The 20,254-nt window shown below is 39.6% G+C and overlaps 2 protein-coding genes across 3 annotated transcripts in view; one reads left to right on the top strand and one right to left on the bottom strand.

Annotated features, from left to right (window-relative positions):
• The window catches only part of dnajc16 (DnaJ (Hsp40) homolog, subfamily C, member 16), a 14,610-nt gene extending 8,814 nt beyond the window's left edge, over positions 1 to 5,796 (top strand). The window contains exons 11-15 of one of the 2 annotated variants that reach the window (XM_073822541.1): positions 45 to 121; positions 649 to 729; positions 810 to 899; positions 1,967 to 2,137; positions 2,215 to 5,796. In XM_073822541.1, the coding sequence (XP_073678642.1) occupies positions 45 to 121; positions 649 to 729; positions 810 to 899; positions 1,967 to 2,137; positions 2,215 to 2,629 (834 nt within the window). In that variant the 3' untranslated portion in view covers positions 2,630 to 5,796. Of the gene's footprint in view, positions 1 to 44; positions 122 to 648; positions 730 to 809; positions 900 to 1,963; positions 2,138 to 2,214 lie in introns of both variants that reach the window. The other variant, XM_073822540.1, reaches the window with a different exon arrangement.
• On the bottom strand, positions 5,504 to 20,254 carry agmat (agmatinase (putative)). The gene is made up of 7 exons (XM_073822542.1): positions 19,770 to 20,254; positions 18,026 to 18,228; positions 17,885 to 17,933; positions 17,604 to 17,799; positions 16,122 to 16,301; positions 6,047 to 6,131; positions 5,504 to 5,961 (listed from the first exon to the last, which is right to left on the bottom strand). Exons 1-7 carry the CDS (start codon positions 20,075 to 20,077, stop codon positions 5,888 to 5,890), a joined length of 1,095 nt encoding a protein of 364 aa, XP_073678643.1. The 5' UTR covers positions 20,078 to 20,254; the 3' UTR covers positions 5,504 to 5,887.

Below are 20,254 nucleotides of genomic sequence, written 5' to 3'. Positions count from 1 at the left end.
AATTTAGCACTGACCTATATGCCTGTTTCATGTCCAAATTTCAGATGTTTTTAATAAGATGGATTTACACGGCATTTGACTACTTGTCTGAAATCATTGATGATCTTCTTCACAATAACTGGTAAGTAAATGCCAAATGACCCCTCTTTTTTACTGTTGCTAATTCAGGTAATAAGCTTTATGAAATTCAGTCAAACCAAAAATTATTCAGACAGTAGATATCATTTATATGTATATCATTTACTAGTGGGTGCAGGACACTATAATTCATTTATATAAGTGAGGATAGCAAAATAAAGTAAACTGACATATTATATCCAAAAAGCCTTAAGTTCATACAGAGGACTACCAGCAAAATTGATAAAAAAAATTCAGGACCAAAGTTTTGTTACATACCTTTCTATCAAAGATCTGACATTATCAAGATAAATTTGAGTTCTTGTCAATTTTTTTATTTTATTTTTTTTACCATTTTCTAAACTATAGCAAATAAACTGCGATAATGTAGGAAATTTTAAAGTTGTCTGAATAAATTATGGTTTAACTATCTATCAGTGGCAAAAGGCAACAGTTGCCGAGGTGAGATGGGTCTACAATAATTTTTAATATTTATTGATCTATTAAGTTATTTTTTCATCCATTTTCCAGGCGTGAAATGATGCCCCTGCTGTCTTTGATATTCTCTGCACTTTTTATTTTATTTGGCACTGTAGTTATTCAGGCTTTCAGGTAAGATTTATTGCATTCATAATTCTGATGTGTTACACAGGAAATGCAGAGACACTGAACATTGTGGTTTCCAATTTCAGTGACTCAAGTGAGGAAAAACAGCCCAAAACGAAAGCAAAGGAGACGTCCAAGGCTGAGAATGGTTCACCAAACACCTCCAGCACATCCAGGTTCATTTATATATTACGTTTGGATAAATCCAACAAATAAATACCACAGAACTTTATCTATTTTAATGACTCACACTGTATCAGTACCATTTAATTTATTGGATAATAGTTATTTACCGGATATTTATTTGTACATGTTCATTTAACTTCTTTTTACGATATATGATCCACAGCTATTTTTTTTTGTTTTGTTTTGTGATAGTTGTTCATGCATCCCTTGTTTGTTCTAAACAGTTAAAAAAATCCTTCAAAATGTCCCACAAATTCTTTGGTTTTTCAGCATTTTTGTCTATTTGAACCCTTTCCAACAGTGACTGTATGATTTTGAGATCCATCTTTTGACAGTGAGGACAACTGAGGGACTCATATTCAACTATTACAGAAGGTTCAAACGCTCACTGATGCTCCAGAAGAAAACACAACATTAAACCTTTGAACGGATTGATGTGGTGTAGCCTACATTTTTCTTATTTTGCCTAAATATCACTTTTTTCATTTAGTACCACCCGTCAGAAGCTACAGAAGATACTTGCATGTTCCACAGGAGACAAAATAAGTTAAAGATACTCTGATCTTCCATTTCCAAAAGTTTTCACCCCCCGGCTCTTAACGCGTTGTTTTTCTTCCTGAGGCATCAGTGAGCATTTGAACTTGAAGGATTTTTCTAAAGAACAGCAGGCAGTTTAACTGTTCAGGACAAACAAGGGACTCATGAACAACTATCACTAAACAAAACAACACAGCCATGAATCATTCAGGTAACAACACAGTATTAACAATCAAGTGTATGTAAACTTTTGAACGTATTATTTTCTCTTGTAAACTATATACACAATTTTTTATGTAAAATATCTAATTCAGTACTAAAGGTCAGTACTAAATAAATGCATGCATGCATTTTGTATGATCCCTTTTATTTTGGGAAAATAATTAACTAATTTATAATTAAATGATTTAGCAGATTCTGCAAGGTGTATGTAAACTTTTGACATCAACTGTATACTAGTCATTATACTGAATCTCTTCTACTATTATATGCTCTAATTTAATTTTTTTTCTTTTAGCAGTCGTCCACCAAAGAAGAACTTTGTGGAGGTGACAGAGTTAACCGACATCACGTACACCAGTAACCTGGTCAAGCTGAGGCCGGGTCACATCAATGTAGTTCTGGTGCTGGCTGATTCCACAAAGAACATCCTGCTCAGCAAGTTCGCCAAGGAAGTTTATTCGTTCACTGGGTGAGCTCTCACTGCATGCTGTAACTAGCAGTCACAATGTCTAAAAAACTACATACAATATTTCTTCTTCCTCATAGGAGTTTGACGCTACACTTCTCCTTCCTAAATGTGGATAAACACAGCGAATGGATGGCGGCCGTGTTGGAATACGCCCAGGACGCCATGCAAATCGACACAGATGAGGAAGAAGTGGCCAACCGCAAAGTAGACTACACAGGATATGTTCTAGCCCTCAATGGCCATAAGAAATACCTGTGTCTTTTCAAGCCAGTCTACACTGGTGAAGACTTGGATAGCAAGCCGGACGAGGAAGGAGGAGGAGGAAGTTCACGGTCTAGGAAGGGAATGACACGCTCTCGATCCACAAGTCTTCAGATCCATCACAAACTGGATCGACTTGGATTATGGATGGAGCGATTGATGGAAGGGACGCTGCCACGGTACTACGTCCCAGCCTGGCCTGGTCTGGACAAGATCACTGTCAACAAATAAAGCGCCTCATGGAAGCTAGCATGCTTTTGCTAGAGCGAATAACACAGCTAGATTAGAAGCAGCGAAGGCCTCAGCAAAACCAGGCTTGATGCTGCTCAGAGCCAGAAGCTTGTGAGTACTTTGCATTGTGGAGGTGCGGAAAATGTACTTTAAAGTACTTTACTTTAGCTGTTCTAACAGAGGGGTTTACAGTCAGTTTGGGTCTTCGGTAATTATTATATAAAAGGCTGCTGGATGAGAGCCAAAATATCGAAATGGCTAGCCTAGCTTTCGATTTTAAACATTTCTGTATCATAAATTACACCGCAACATGCTGCTAGTTGAAAAATGGCTAACATAATGTAGCATAACAAACATGATCACTGTAGACTTCTAGTCCTAAATGTTTACTCATGACTATGCTGTGAATTTGTTTTTTACAATTTTAAGAGACACTTTTTCTTTTTTCCCTAGCATCGCCCATACACTACTAGTCAAAAGTGTTTTTTAAGACTCTTCTGCTCACCAAACTTTAATTTATTTGATCTAAAATACAGCAAAGGCAGTAATATTGTGAAATATTTTTACTATTTAAAATAACTGCTTTCTATTTGAATATATTTAAAAAATTTAATTTATTCCTGTGATCAAAACTACATTTTCAGCATCATTACTCCAGTCTTCAGTGTCACATGATTCTTCAGAAATCATTCTAATATGCGGATTTGCTGTTCAAGAAACATTTTTATCATTAATATCAATATTTTAAACAGTTGAGTTCTTTTTTTTTACGATTCTTTGGTGAATAGAAAGATCCAAAGATCAGCATAATAATAATAAATTTTTCTTAAGCAGCAAATTAGCATGTTATAATGATTTCTGAAGTATCATGTGACACTGAAGACTAGGGTTGCAAAGGGGTGGAAAATTTACTGGAAATTTTCCACTTTTTGCAACCCTACTGAAGACTGGAGTAATGATGCTAAAAAAATCAGCTTTGAAATCACAGGAATAAATGACATTTTAAAACATATTTAAATAGAAAACAGTTATTTTAGATGGTAAAAAAATATTTCACATTTTAACTGTTTTGGCTGTACTTTAAATCAAATAAATGCAAGCTTGGTGAGCAGAAGAGACTTCTAAAAACAAAAAAAAACTGGTAGTGTACTTGTGGTACAAACTTTAACAACTGGCACAACTTTACAGCAATACCCATCGAAAAACGAACTGTGCTTCAGTCCCAAGGTGTAAATAGTTATACAATATTAAATGTTTAAATAGTTGTGAAAATGTGAAAATATAAAATGGGTTTGTGTCTCTAAAATATAATAGATGTTCTTACCAGATTGATAGTGTAAGTAAAGGCTCTTTATTGACCTTTACAAGTCACATTCAGCTACAGTTGTGGTTGAAACTTAACATACACCTTGCAGAATCTGTAAAATGTTAATTATTAAGAGTGATTATACAAAATGCATGTTATTTTTTTATTTAGTACTGACCTAAATAAGATATTTCACATTAAAGTCATAAATAATAAAAATAACGAAAATAATAGTTGAATTCATAAAAATGTATAGGTTCAAAAGTTTACATCCCCTTGATTTTTAATACTGTGTTGTTATCTGAATGACCCACAGCTGTGTTTTTTCTTTTTTTGTTTAGTGATAGTTGCTCATGAGTCACTTGTTTGTCTTAAACAGTTAAACTGCCTGCTGTTCTTCAGAAAAATCTTTCAGGTCCCACAAATTCTTTGGTTTTCAGTATTTTTGTGTGTTTGTATCCTTTCCAACAATGACTGTATGATTTTGAGATCCATCTTTTCACACTCAGGACAACTGAGGGACTCATATGCAACTATTACAGAAGATTCAAACACTCACTGATGCTCCAGAAGGAAACACTACAGTATGAATTAAGCTGGGGGTTAAAACTTTTTAGGTGAAGTTCGGGGTAAATCTAACTTATTTTGTCTTCTGAGAAACATGCAAGTATTTTCTGTAGCCTCTGAAAGGCAGTACTAAATGAAAAAAATACAATATTTAGGCAAAATAAGAAAAATGTACACATCTCCATTCTGTTCAAAAGTTTTCACCCCCAGCTCTTAATACATAATTTTTTTTTGCTTCTGAAGCATCAGTGAGGCATTTGAACCTTCTGTAATGGTTGCATATGAGTCCCTCAGCTGTCCTCAGTGTCAAAAGATGGATCTCAAAATCATACAGTCATTGTTGGAAAGGATTTAAATACGCAAAATAGCTGAAAAACCAACAAATTTGTGGGACCTGAAGGGCAAGTTCAGGACAAACAAGAAACTCATGAACAACTATCACTAAACAACACAGCTGTTTGTAAACTTTTGAACAGGGTCACTTTAATAAATTCAACTATTATTTTCTCTTTTGGGCGATATGTTAACGTCTTTTATGTTAAATATATTATCCAGGTCAGTACTAAATAAAAAAATATCATACATGTAGCTAAAATAATTAACATTTTGCAGATTCTGCAAGGAGTATGTAAACTTTTGACCTCAACTGTATATAGTGCAGCTATTAAATAAGCAGGTAAAGCCTTAAAGAATGACAAATAGCGCCAGAGACCTTTATAGTTTTCAATTGCGTTTTTTTTTTCTTCAATAAAAATGTGCTGTGGCATGCAAAACATATTCTCAACAGTACATAGAGAAGAAATAATCCATACTTGATCTGAAGTATTTTGTACTATGCATTTCATGTTCGCTGTAAAACACGTTCGTCTCCTTTATGTTTGGAGTGATTAATGGATTTTTCGATTAGCTCTTGTATATGCACAGACAGGTGTGGGTGAGTTAAATCCACTCCTATATGAAGTCTTCCATTACGGATGCATTTTGAGTGATGAATCAATCCATTGTACTATATTAGCATTTTATTTGTTTTGCAATGCACTGGTAAATATCTTACATTTAAGATAGTCAGCATTAAATCATGCCAAATTTTCATGGCTTATGTATTTATGTCTGTGGAGTAAAATCGTGTAATCTATTTTATTTAATAATCTGTTCAAAAACTAAATTATCAAATACATATTAAATGTTTTATTTCCATAATTTTTATGATGTTATTTTTTTATTGTGTTCATAAATTGTGACAGTATGACACTGTTTTGCTACTCCAAATAAAGGTATTTCTTGCTGAAAATTATATTAATACTGATTATGTACATAAATTGTGTATGTAGTCAGTGTGTAATTATTTAAGACGTTCCAAAAATGTAAAAAAAAATATTAAGCAATCAATAATATTTGACTTTAGGAAGGACACACATCATCTCAAAAAGGAAGTTAGCCCCAGTCAAAGCAGTGTTTCCTGTGAAAAAGCATCATCAAAAAATTAGAATTCTCAATTATTAAAATCTTTTGCCTTAAATGACTTTCCCAATGTAATACAGTACCTGTGGTGTCATAAGGTGGAGCAACTTCAACCAAATCACAGCCGACAAGATTAAGACCTCGACAGCCTCGAATGATTTCCAGACCCTGAAAACAAATTTCAAAACACATTATTCCTTAAACAAAACCGTGTTGATTGAGATTAAAATAAGCCATGTCTCAATCTTTAAAGTCAGCTTTTAACCAATCCCTAAGGTTAATGTTAAACTCTATTTTAAAGTCTATGCACTGCTCTTGGCTGTATTTCAATTGTGTATGAACTATAATGTGTAGTACAGCAGACCATCCCATTTTCCAAATCACTTGTTCTATATGTGACCCTGGACCACAAAACCAGTCATAAGGGTCAATTTTTTGAAATTGAGATTTATACATCATCTGAAAGATGAATAAATAAGTTTTGTTAGGATAGGACAATATTTGGTCGAGATACAACTATTTGAAAATCTGGAATCTGAGGGTGCAAAAAAAAAAAAAAAAATTGAGAAAATCGCCTTTAAAGTTGTCCAAATGAAGTTCTTTGCAATGCATATTACTAATCTAAAAATAAATTCCAATATATTTACAGAAGAAAAATGTACAAAGTATCTTCATGGAACATAATCTTAATATCCTAATGATTTTGGGCATAAAAGAAAATTCGATCATTTTGACCTATACAGCAAAGTGTGTTTCACGAGTTCGCTCTTGCATATAATAAACAGTGTAAAAGTTAAGCGTGTTTGGCATGCTGTCCGGGAGAGGGCTCCGAGCTCGGTAGTCATTCCCGAGCCCGGGGCACTCCCCCTGCCCAGGGAGAGGGGTCCGAGCTCGGCATTTTGCCCGAACCCAAAAGCGCTCCCCCTAGCTGGAGGTGAAGAGAAAATAAAAAAGGGGGGGTGGGAGGGATGCTGAAATCAGAGATTACTGAAGGTAGGACTGCTTGGTTATTTAAAGGGACTGTAGTAATTGGATAGGGAGAGTGATTGGAAAGGGAGTGATTGGAAAGGGAGTGATTGCTGATGATGAATTGGCCGTGTTAATTATCTGCGCGAGCTCCTCCTGAAATTTGTTAATGAAACATCACTTCACGAGTTCGCTCTTGCATATAATAAACAGCGTAAAAGTTAAGCGTGTTTGGCATGCTGTCCGGGAGAGGGCTCCGAGCTCGGTAGTCATTCCCGAGCCCGGGGCACTCCCCCCTGCCCAGGGAGAGGGGTCCGAGCTCGGCATTTTGCCCGAACCCAAAAGCGCTCCCCCAAAGTGCAAATAACTGCAGGACAGCAGCCAGATGACCCCCCAAAAAGCTTAACTTGGCTGGAAGGATGCTGGACGTTTTCAAATAGACAGAGTCTGGGAGGAGTTTCAGCGGGCATTGTTGGGGTAGAAAAAAAAGAAAGCATTTTGCGGGAGTGAAACATGAGGCAGGTGGGAATTGTGAATGGTGCTCTCAAGGGAGTGAGCATTGCTGTTGCGTGGAAAAAAAGGGGCGGTGGCTGCAGCGGGGCTTTGCATTGCTGCGTGTGTAGGGGATAAGTGGGGGCTTGAACAGGAGCCAAGCGATGTTGAGCGTGAGAGGAAAAGCGGAGCGAGCACTGCCGTGCGTAAGGGGGGCTCCAGCGGGGGCGCGCATTGCTGCGCGTATAGGGGATAAGTGGGGGCTTGAACAGGAGCCATGCGATGTTGAGCGTGAGAGGAAAAGCGGAGCGAGCACTGCCGTGCGTAAGGGGGGCTCCAGCGGGGGCGCGCATTGCTGCGCGTATAGGGGATAAGCGGGGGCTTGAACAGGAGCCATGCGATGTTGAGCGTGAGAGGAAAAGCGGGGCGAGCACTGCTGTGCGTAAGGGGGGGCTCCAGCGGGGGCGCGCATTGCTGCACGTATAGGGGATAAGCGGGGGCTTGAACAGGAGCCATGCGATGTTGAGCGTGAGAGGAAAAGCGGGGCGAGCACTGCCGTGCGTAAGGGGGGCTCCAGCGGGAGCGCGCATTGCTGCGCGTATAGGGGATAAGCGGGGGCTTGAACAGGAGCCATGCGATGTTGAGCGTGAGAGGAAAAGCGGGGCGAGCACTGCTGTGTGTAAGGGGGGGCTCCAGCGGGGGCGCGCATTGCTGCACGTATAGGGGATAAGTGGGGGCTTGAACAGGAGCCATGCGATGTTGAGCGTGAGAGGAAAAGCGGGGCGAGCACTGCCGTGTGTAAGGGGGGGCTCCAGCGGGGGCGCGCATTGCTGCGCGTATAGGGGATAAGCGGGGGCTTGAACAGGAGCAGGGCTTGACATTAACTTTTTGAGGCACTTGTCCTTCGGACAAGTAAATTTATGTTTCACTTGTCCATGCACAAAAGTCACTTGTCCGGGTAAAGATTTATAATATCATTTTTTTTTTTTTTTGCTAATGCAGAATTCATTGAAAGCATCCAAACACTATCAATATTAATACAATTCAGTTGAAACAGTAGAAAGGAACGTAGAAGTAGAAGTAGAAAGGAATGGTAGAAGGATCTCCAGACTCATAGTATAATACAAAGTAATACTTTGCACGCTGATGTGCACAGTGTATCACCAGATGTAGTGGTGACTCTTGGTGAAAAAAAATAAAACTATCTATCCGACAGACGCCACAGAACATTTCTCCGTCTTCATAAATAACCCAGTCGAATTCATCTTTCCATTTGGTTACAAATTTTCGTTCCCGTTTGAACTCATATGGTGCTGTTGGTGTAAGGCAGGGCTCGAAATTAACTTTTTTGCTTGGTAGCACTGGTGCTCCCAACTTTAAAAAGTTAGGAGCATCCCAAAAAATGTAGGAGCACCCAATTTCTTTTTAGTTATGCACCGATCTTGATTCTTCATGGCCGATTCTGATTAACTGACATCTGACAGACGCCTGCCAGATGTTTGTACACATCAGATGCTTTCCAGATCAAGAGATCTTTATCAGACATCTTGCAGACGTACATGTGCTATCTGAGCCGCGTTGTATAGTATATTGACACGGAGGCGGCAGAATTGTATCTGACAGAATGTGCGCTGTAGCACGAAATATACTATATTTCTTCAAAAGCAGATTGTGGAAACCTTTTAATTGTCCACAATAAAAATAAAATCGTCATTTCACACACCCCTAATTGCAGTTTGTGCAACGCCAGAACAGGGTTTGGTTGAGAGAGAGAGAGAGAGAGAAAAAACGTCCGGTTCTAAGTTAAGCGGAGCGCAGTTTCAGTGACAGGGAATGATTGACGGCTCAGGGCTTGCAAAATGTCAAAATCTCTGGTAGCCCTTCGGGCAGGTACTCATCAGAATTTCATAGCCCAAAAATTAATTTAACTAGCCCAAATAAAAAAAAAGACATTTTTTAAAAATATAGAAAATCAGATAGGAGTCTAAATGTCAATCAAAAATGTTTTCAATACACAAATATAAACAAATATCAAGGAAAGAATTTTATTTCACCATTTAGTGTAGCTGCAGAATTTTAAAATATCAATTTAAGGCAATTTATGACCCTTTTTTTAAAGAGCTGCACCAGTTAAATGAACAGTATGAGTGGGGTTGGACAATGTACGGTAGAATATTAAGCCATAAAATTACATGATTTATAATTCAGATACAGACACAAAAAACAAAATATCTAATACAATGGCATTTCAACCTTTATACCATTAAAAGGGATAAATCAAGTATATAATTTCTTATATTTATATAAGATATATAACATTAGTATTACTTAATTGTTTAGATATTTAAAAGGCAAATTAAATTATTTCACACTTACACATGGATCGATAATTCCAATAATTTGACCATAAACAGCTGAAAAAATGTATTGAAAATAAAAATTAATTTGTTTGTCACGAGGGGGCGCTTTAGGAGCGCTCAGAGCCATATAAAAAGAGAGTTGCGACACTCCCATAGGCTTCCATAGGAACTGAGGAATGCGGAAGTAAAGCATGTCATGGAGCGGTCAATAGTTCCAAACAACCAATAGCTCCTCCATTGAAGCCCATTCATTTCAGCGCTTCTCAAGCACAGTCGCGAGTATATTGAAGAAATTACTGCATTTCTTTACATTTTAACGCATCAGTTGACCTCTCGAAAAACTGGCCAATAGTGGTGTTTTATGAAGCGTGTTATAGTTAATGTTTATCGTTAAAAAAATAAACAGTTAAACTGTAAATGCAGCTGGATAACGTGAGAAACACCGTAATAGCGACCATAACCAGATACTAGTTGTCATATTTTTATGTTTTTAGTCTTTCTGCAATCTTTCTCTCACTGTAGGAGGTTGAATGAGTTTCAGTAAAGACTGCATTCAAGAAACACGATAAAAATGTATGCTGAATGCAATTCGCTGCCTTGTGTTTTTTTAAACATTATTTTCATCTTTTCTATTATGTTAAATGCCATTTTTGCTTGCCTTTTATAATATTCACTTATGTTGTATATTTGAATATCATAAAACAAGAGTAAATTACTTTTTTTATTTAACATTAAATCGTTAAATCGAAACATATAAAAAAAAATGAGTGTTTGATCATGTCCAAATACACATGCAGATGTATTTAACCTTAAATATTACACTAACTGTAATATAAATACTATATTAGAAAATGTTATCTTTTAAATGGTCAGGATCATTATTGCACATATTAAGTACAAAAAAACCTCCTCAAAATATTTACTAAATAGAACTTAGCTATATATATTACAGTTATTTAATTGAATAAAAGTTACACGTAAGGTGTTTGGTCACATTTGACTGCCAAAGAGTATGAGAACATATTAATTATGTCTCTTTATCACTCCCCAGAATAAAATGTGATTGTAAAGCGTATTCAGAGAAGTTATCAATACACAATCAATGCACATTATGTGTTAATAATTACTCGAAATTGCTGCAAATATAGTAAAACTGCTGTCTATCCTATTTAACTCCATTCAAACACATTGACAGCGCGGAGCTGTTTGGAACTATTGAGAGCTCCATGAACCACGTGACCGTGCGGCGGCGAGATCAAAGCGTGTCGCAACTCTCTTTTTATATGGCTCTGGGAGCGCTGAAATACTACGGTTTCCATAGTAACAGCTGTACACAAACCAGCACTAACGCCGTTTTATCAGACATGAAATGACAATGCAAACGACATGTTTCTGAGGACAGTCTGTTCCTGTCAGATACATTCATATGAAGACATCCGTGCAGCGTTTTGACTTTGAAACGTACAGCGTGCATATTTATTCAATAACATCATTGCCTTTTTGAAGATTTATCCAAACCTATCGCGATCGTCTTTCCTCTCTTAAACTTATACGTTAATCAAGACTTTTAGTCTTGTACTACTAGTCAGTTAGGCTAGCGACAGTTTTGAAACCGAGTCGCACCACACTCATTTCTCTCACTCGCACAAATGCTTCCAAATATAATCAAGGTCGCACAGATTAATTTATCGCAATTTCGAGAGAGAGAGAGAGAGAGAGAGAGCGAGCGAGCGTGTGTGCGCGCACTCTCCCATGATCAAACATAGAATGCTGCTACGTCAGAGCGGCCAAAGCGTCAACAAGCTTCCTCGTACTTTTTGACAAGAGTTCTTAACGGGGCGGCCAGAGCTTCTTTGCAGCTCAAGTCGGCGGCGGTGTGAACGTACAGTAACTTCACGAGCAGGTCTTTTCCGTTCCGTGTGTGTGTGTGTGTGTGTGTGTGTGTGTGTGTGTGTGTGTGTGTGTGTGTGTGTGTGTGTGTGTCGGCGCGCTGCGCTCTCTGTTCAATATTTAGCTCGGTGTTTGCGCTGCACGTTCTGCTCTGTCGTTAACGGCATATAACGTTAATTAACATGGCATTTTATTTTGTTTGAAATTTAACTTGTCCAGTCGGACAACCAATTTTCTCTTCCACTTGTCCTACAAAAAATCCACTTGTCCCGGACAAGCGGACAAGCCTTAATGTCGAGCCCTGAGGAGCCATGCGATGTTGAGCGTGAGAGGAAAAGCGGGGCGAGCACTGCCGTGCGTAAGGGGGGCTCCAGCAGGGGCGCGCATTGCTGCGCGTATAGGGGATAAGCGGGGGCTTGAACAGGAGCCATGCGATGTTGAGCGTGAGAGGAAAAGCGGGGCGAGCACTGCCGTGCGTAAGGGGGGCTCCAGCGGGGGCGCGCATTGCTGCATGTATAGGGGATGAGCGGGGGCTTGAACAGGAGCCATGCGATGTTGAGCGTGAGAGGAAAAGCGGGGCGAGCACTGCTGTGCGTAAGGGGGGGCTCCAGCGGGGGCGCGCATTGCTGCGCGTAGGGATATAAAGCGGGGGCTTCGACAGGAGCCTTTTATGCGTTTGCTGAGCGTGAGGGGAAAAGCAGGGCGAGCACTGCTGTGCGTAAGGGGGGCTCCAGCGGGGCGTGCATTTCTGCGCGTAGGGGAATAAGCTGGGGCTTCAACGAAAGCAGGATGTCCCATGGAAATGGGACGCAGAGGGGATGGTTGAAGCGGCTAGAGATGGCGTGGACGGGGGTGGGCTGGCGGTAGAACGGGTTGGCCGATTAGGGTTTGGTGGGTTTCCTTGATGAAAGCGCGATCTGATCGGATATAGCTTTTGAAAGCTTCCGATGTCCACCGGCCGAGCGCTTGGATCTGCTGTTGGGAGAGGCCTTTTTTGAGCGGCTGTGGTTGCTGCGCCTATGCGGAATGAATGGCTGGAGAAATTGTCAGCTGGTGTGCCAGAGAGAAGCAAGATGGATTTAAGGTGCTTTTGGAACCAAAAGCGTGTGGCGGGGCGGTTGGAGTCATCTGTAAAGAGAGGGTCGGAGGGGAGTCTGGATTGGGATTTCCTGAGCTGAAGGAAGGCTAGGAGGGTTTGGAAGGGTTGGAGGGGTGATTGAAGGTTGAAAATATAAATGAAATGGCCTTTCTTAGTTTGGTCTGTCTTACTTTGTTTAATGAAGTAAGAGATGGTTTCACCGTCTAGAACTGCTAGATCGGAGATGGTAGGGTGGATGGCTGGGTTAAAGCCAGATATAATGGCGAACTCAGAGCATCTGAGGAAACCGAAAAAGCCAGGATAAACATTGCATCTAATGTGCGGGCGGTATGGATAGAATGGTAACCTTTACGGAGCGTGGATATGCATTTGGTCAGAATCTTTAGGGTGATGGGTTGTCTAGGGTCTGGGCGGCTGGGCCTGGTTTTTTGTATGCCTTTGATGAGGAGGGATGTCTGAGAATTGGAAATATGGGGTGAAGGTGAGCCGAATACCAGTTTGTGGAAAAATTGGACTCCGCTTAGGTATCCTTTAATGGAACTGGCTTTGAGGTTTTTATTGGAGTTGAGATGGGAGATAAATGAGGTGACAGTGAGCAGGGAAAAATCGGGGAAAGGTAAGCTGTAGGCGGCGTGGAAAGTTTTAAAGCATTTCCACGCTGTAAGGTAAGATTGGAGAGTCCTGGGGGAGACTGCTTGGAGAATGGAGTCGATGGATGCTTCGAGAAGAGGCCTTAGGGGGAGGGTTATGGGAATATCAGTTCTGAATAAGGAGGGACTGGGGTTGGGAGCGGGTCCGCTTCTGGAGCCAGCGATCTGAATTTCTGAAAAACAAAACGAGAGAGAGAGTCAGCGATTTGATTCTTTGACCCAGGGATGTGTTTTGCAGTTATGATAAATTGGTCACAAGCTGAAATCCAAATCAAACATCTGAGCAAAGGCATGAGTGCGGGGGAGTGGGAACGGCCTTTGTTAATGCAGTGCACGGTAGCCGTTCCACTGTTTAAGGAAGGAAATCCTTAAGCTGAGCTCCTTGCAGCAGTCCTCAAGGGCGTGGGCGGAGGAGGAGAGGGAGAGGAGATGGGAGATAAAGGGGCGGCCTTGTGGGATGATGCGCATCGCGAAATTTAGATGACCCAGAATGGATAGCAGCTCGCGTTTTGTACAGCTACAGTTTGTTAACAGAGTGGAAGCTACTAGAATTGTTCTGTCAATCTTTTCTTTGGGCAGGGAAGCCAGGAATTTTTGGGAATCTAAATTGATGCCCAAAAATTCGATGGAAGTGCTAGGACCCTCGGTTTTGTCTTGGGCGAGGGGAATCCCGAGCTCTGAGAAAAGCTTTGGGTTGTGAAGAGGTGTGCGTCTGGGACGGAATCTGGGGGTGAGTTGATTAAGAAATCGTCTAAAAGATGAATCAGATAGGGTAAACTGTAATTGTTGGAGAGGATCCAGCAAATTGCCTCCGACGGCGTGTCGAAGATTTTTTGGATTGCTTTTGCAACCAAATGTGAGGCGGACGGCGAAATAGAATTCGTTTTTCCAGCAAATGCCAAATAAGTGCCAGAAATCTGGGTGGATGGGCATAACTTTGAAAGCAGAAGTAATATCGACTTTGGCCAACCAAGCGCCGCGACCTGCTTTTTTAATCAAGGTAGTGGCTTGGTCGACGTCGTGATAGTGAAGAGAAAACTCTTCGAGCGGAATGAGGCTGTTAATGCTAGGGAATGGGGAATTATGCGGAGATAAAAGATCAATTAAGAGGCTTTTTTGCCTGAGAATTTTCTGGTGGCAACGCCGATGGGGCTGACTCGATAGATGCTAAAGGGAGGGACAGAAAAGGGGCCTATCATGAAATTTGAGTCTATTACTTTTTGATTAGGCCGTCCAGTATTTCGGGTTCGGTGAGAGTGGAGTGGAGATTTGGGCAGATGAGGTTTTGGGAGGGGAGGCTCAGGACGCCGGGGTGGAATCCATGTGTGAGACCTGCTAGTATCTGGGTCCTAATGGAGTTGGAAACTGGGGGAGGTTCCTGCGCTAAAGCGTTTGGCGGGGCTGGAAGGGGTGCGGCTGAGGCCAATGAGAAGGGAGGACGGGCCTGAGGAGGAGGGAAAGTGGCTACTGGGACCGGTAGTGGCGGTAAACCTGAGCTGCGGCCGTCTCCTGGGACGGAAAAGAAGGGGGGAAAGAGAGGGGGAATGGCGTGCGTCGGAGCCTGCGAGGGTAGAGGCATGCTCGCGCTGGGGACGGCTCCTGGGGCGGAGGAAACAGAAGGGAAGAGAGGGGGAATGGGGAGCGCCGGTGCTTGTGGCATGAGCGGGGGAATGCTCGTGCTATGAGCGGAAGGCGGTGCTGCGGGCCATGAGAAGGGGAGAGAAAGGAGGGGCAAGGGTTGCGGATGGGAATCGGCCGCTGGAGTGGGCGAGCTCGTGCTGCTGCGGTGGCTTGTGGAGGCGATGGCCGGCTCTCTGACAGCATGAGCAGCGAGCTCCCGCTTCGAGGATCGAGCGGGATGGGCGTGGCTGGAGACTGCGGTGTCCGGGGCGTGGCCCAAGCTCGGTGACGGCCTTCTGCTGCGTCCTGACGTGGAGTAGGGGGCTCTTCCTGAGGCCCTGGAGGGAGGGGTAGATTAAGGCTTTTTCCTGCGGTTGGAGAGATGAATAGAGGGCGAGGAGATCCGATTTGGAGGAACGGTGTGGAAAAAACGACGCCGGCGCTGGTGAGCACCTTGCAGAGCTCGGCTACGGTCCATTTTTTCTTGGCTGGGGCGCAGGAGAAGGCTGAAGCGTAAGAAGACGCTGGGGAAGATGCCCGACGTCTGGAAGATGGTGGAGACGGCGTAAGCTGGCGTCTCAGAGCAGTGTTGTTTTTTGACAACCATCTTAGATTTAGTCTTATGGACTAAAATTCTTATTAGTTTTAGTCCAATTTTAGTCGACGAAAGCCAAAAAGGTTTTAGTCTAAAAAGGGGGAAAAAGTAATCTTTTAACAAATTAATGTAGGTCAGTAAGTATTTTGCTGTTGGGTAGTGTCACTTGTAAGTTCTGAAAATAGCAGATCTAGTTCAACACAATGTGAGCTTCCGGATCGACTATTTTCACCAATAATTACAATAATGAAGGAATGTTTTAAAACATAAAAGACAAACTTAATTAATTATCTGCGCGAGCTCCTCCTGAAATTTGTTAATGAAACATCACATATTTTTATGTTTATATGCTTACTTGTGGAAGTATGACTGGGATCAAGTAAATCAAAAGACCTTCATTAGTTGGTTCAATGGTGTTTGGCATCTGCGCTCAGCTCCAGACGCAGATTTGAGCATCTCTGATCAACTTGCACAGGTAAAGCATACCTGAATAGGTGTGAGACCAGCAATCTCAGGTGTTCCTGTGCCTGGAGCAAATGCAGGGTCTAGACTGTCTATGTCAAAGCTGAGATAGACCGGTCCTGTTCCCATCTGTGAGCGAACCTCCTCCATGAGTGGGACAAGAGATTTGTGCCAGCAATCCACAGCTTCCACTACACGGAAACCCTGGAATGAGCAAAATGTAAAGAAAAATAATGGAGGGATTGCACTTGATGTCATGATTTGACACGCGGCCATATTGGCGATACTCGGATGTAAACAACAGCATGGATTGCACGGTTAATGTACTACTGAATATGTTTTTATGAATTATGCTGTCTAAACCATGGAACAAATGTGTGGAAGCTGCTAAATCATATAGAGAAGGGCTTAATCGGGAAAGGGCACAATATTTTGAAAAACTAAAGTTAATAGCTGGTAAAGATACGTACAAGCAGTATTACTTAAAATATTATTCTAACGAATGTTGTAAAAATTCTTGCCCTTGAAATCCTGGTTCAGTTTGGCCAACCACAAATGCCTTTTGTTCCTCAAGACAGTTTTTTGCACTCTTCTGATTTGATATTACTTTTGTTTTTCCCGGTCTGACTGATTAGAACAACCCAAAACATGACAATAATTGACCATTTTCAGCAGCAATATTCAGCAAAATATGCAAATTTGTGGCACTTTTTACGTTCAGTGCCGCCAAAAAAGCACATTGTAAAAACACTGTGAAAAACACAAAGTATAAATATAGAATGTTGAAGTCAAAAGTTTACATACACTTGATTCTTAATACTGTGCTGTTACCTTAATTAAGCACAGCTGTGCTTTTTGTTATTTAGTGAGTTTTGTTATTTATTCATGAGTCCCTTGTTTGTCCTGAACTACCTGCTGTTCTTCAAAAAAATCCTTCCCAAACTCTTTAGTTTTTTAGCATTTTTGTGTATTGGCACCCTTTTCAACAAAGACTGTAAGACTTGAGATCATGTTTTCACACTGAGGACAACTGAGACTCATATGCAACTATTACAGCAGGTTCAAACGCTCACTGATGCTCCAGAAGGAATAGTTCTGTAATAGTTGCATATGAGTCTCTCAGTTGTCCTCAGTGTCAAAAGATGGATCTCAAATTCAAACAGTCATTGTTGGAAAGGGTTCAAATACACAAACATGCTGCAAACCCAAAGAATTTCTGGGACCTGAAGGATTCATCTGAAGAACAGCAGGCAGTTTAATTGTTCAGGACAAACAAGGGACTCATGAACAACTGTCACTAAACAAAAAAAAAACAGCTGTGGATTCAGTTAACAACGCAGTATTAAGAATCAAGTGTAAGTAAACTCTTCTTATTTTTTTTATTTTATCTTGTGGACTATATGTAAACATCTTTAATGTGAAATATCGTATATATAAGATATTTCACATATTTCATATATAAATTATACATACAGAGTATGATTATTGGTTAAAGCATTGTGATACCTGTGCACGGCTCCATTCATAATTATCCGGAGAATAACCCGTGCCTCTGAGCCCGATCTGGACAACCCTCTTGCAGTCCAGGAGCCCCTCATCCACACAGCGCCTGAAAGGGGTCCCGTGACCAATTTTCTCACCCAGAATCATGTCACTAGTGTCCGCATGGGCATCCACATGTATTAGGCCCACTGGACCATGCCTGAACAGCAGAAATACCAACATTTCAGACTTAATGTGAGTTAGTATTGGAAATTTGGAGGAAGGCCTCTTGAGTTTGCACCCACCTCTCAGCAACAGCTTGAAGAATTGGATATGCAATTGTGTGATCACCTCCTGGGAATCCAAGACAAGTGGAGAAGTAACATATTAACAGTAGACTCTGAAACTGAGCCATGTATTCCTGTATATTGAACATGTTTTCTCACCCATTGTAAGTGGGATGCAACCAGTGGCCACAATTTTACGGTAAGCCTCTCGTATTCTTTTGCAGGCGTCCTTCAGGTCAAAGAGATTGACGTTAATGTCACCGATGTCAGCCACCTTTATTGATTCGTATGGGGCCGCTTTTGTCCAGCCGCTGTACAACCTGATCATAGCGGATTCTGCCCTGATCTGCCTCGGACCAAATCTGCAGTGAGTAAAAGGGACTCAAGTTATTTTTGATCATTAACATTTCAAGCACATCACAAATTCTGTATTATGTTTAGCCATCTGTGAGTGAAATTACTTTTTAAAGATTGTACAGCTTCATTGGAATACATAAATATGTATTAACAGTGTGTGTGTTACATTTTTATATATATATAAAAAAAAAAGAGTATTATATATATTTTATATTATTTCATTTAACTAGTACTTCGTTGATTTTGAATATTTGTATTACCTTTTTTAAAATATATCAAATGTTATAAATATATATGAAAATATATCAATTATGTATAAAAAGCATTATTTTGTTTTTGTTTTATTAAGCATGTCTAAATACAAATATTATACAAAAATATTTAAAAATTGAATTACAATTCTTTATTACTTTTTTTGCATTTTTAATATATTAAATGTTAAACACTATATTTATAAAGTACATACAATGTACGTGTATTTTATTATAAGCACATATGCCTATGAAATGTCTATAAAAATTTGTTACTTGTATTACATTTTTAAAAATATATAAAATGTTATAAATATACATTTAAAAAGATATATCAAATATATAAATATATAAATAGTATGCATTTTATTATAAGTGCATGTCTAAATACAAATATTATTTTTTAAACATGCAGTTCATTACAATTTTAGTAGTTTTGAAAATATTATAAATATATATTTAAAAATATATCAAATAAATAGTATGCGTTTTATTATAAGTGCATGTCTAAATACAAATATTATTTTTCAAACAATCATTACAATCTTAGCAGTTTTAATAATGTTATAAATATATATTTAAAAATATGCCAAATATATGTATAAATAGTATGTTTTTTATAAGCATGTCTAAATACAAATATTACAAATATTTAAAAATGTAATTACAATTCTTTATTGCATTTAAAAAAAATCATTTTTTAAAAAATATATTAAAGGTTATAAAATAATATTTAAAAACATAAAATACATGTAAAATAGTGTCTTTTATTAGAAGTATATATGCCTATAAAATGTATATTTAAATAAAATGTCTATAAAAATGGGTTGTCTACTTAAATTACTACTTTACTGATTTAAAAAAAATTGTATTACGTTTTCAAAATATATAAAATGTTACATATATTAAAAAAAATCCATTTTTATTATAAGCATGTCTAAATACAAATATTAATAAAAATATAGAAAAAAACTATTACAATTCTTTATTACATTTTATATTAAATGTTATAAAATTATATTTAAAAGCATAAAATACATGTATAAATAGAATGTGTTTTATTATAAATATTTATGTCTATACAATTTATGCTATTTTTATCCATATATTCATAATAATATAATATAGGCCTACTGTAGTAATACACTTTACACACACACACACACACACACACACACACACACACACAGAGCAAATACAATTTCTGTTTTTTTTACCATATTATACAATTAGACAGCTGCCAAATTGTCGCAGTTATTTTATCATGACTGTGTCTCATGAATGTCCAGTAATACCTTGCACCGGGACGGTTGGAGGTTCCAGTGTCAATAGGAACCCCGACAAACGCCGCGTCCAGTCCGTCCGCTGTTTCCTGAAACGGTAGTTTGCACATAGTGGCGATTCCGCTGACTCTAGCCACAAACTCCGCGCTCGGTGGGACATTGAAGCCTTTCCCGGACATTCGCCGAGTGCAAGACACATTGCTCTGATCCTTGTCAAAGTTTCCCTGTTTTAGGACTCTCTGAGAAACACACGCTTTATAAACATGTGATCCACCAAAGACTGCTCGAGATTTTTGTGCGAGTTTGACCGAAGTAAACATGATCAGCTTGGCGTCAAACGAACTCCTGCAGAAATGAGCGAAAAAGGCAATGCGACAACCCGCCTGTGCAAACAACCGAGCGTTTAACCGAATAGTTTTGTGCAAAGTTTTTTCTGTCACTGTTAACAGGGTTCAAAATGAACCTTTGCCCCTCCGTGTGTTGTTCACAATCACATA

Source organism: Garra rufa, chromosome 18 (assembly GCF_049309525.1).
Source record: "Garra rufa chromosome 18, GarRuf1.0, whole genome shotgun sequence".
NCBI classification, from domain to species: domain Eukaryota; kingdom Metazoa; phylum Chordata; class Actinopteri; order Cypriniformes; family Cyprinidae; genus Garra; species Garra rufa.
This window is presented reverse-complemented; position numbering and strand designations above follow the sequence as displayed.

Excerpts from the sequence above, each read along its gene's own strand:
- agmat (XM_073822542.1), bottom strand. The coding sequence starts at position 20,077 with ATGTTTACTTCGGTCAAACTCGCACAAAAATCTCGAGCAGTCTTTGGT. Across the intron at positions 17,800-17,884 it reads CTTCAAGCTGTTGCTGAGAG|GCATGGTCCAGTGGGCCTAA; the intron begins GTGGGTGCAAAC and ends TCTGCTGTTCAG. Across the intron at positions 6,132-16,121 it reads CTGGTCTCACACCTATTCAG|GGTCTGGAAATCATTCGAGG; the intron begins GTATGCTTTACC and ends ATTTGTTTTCAG.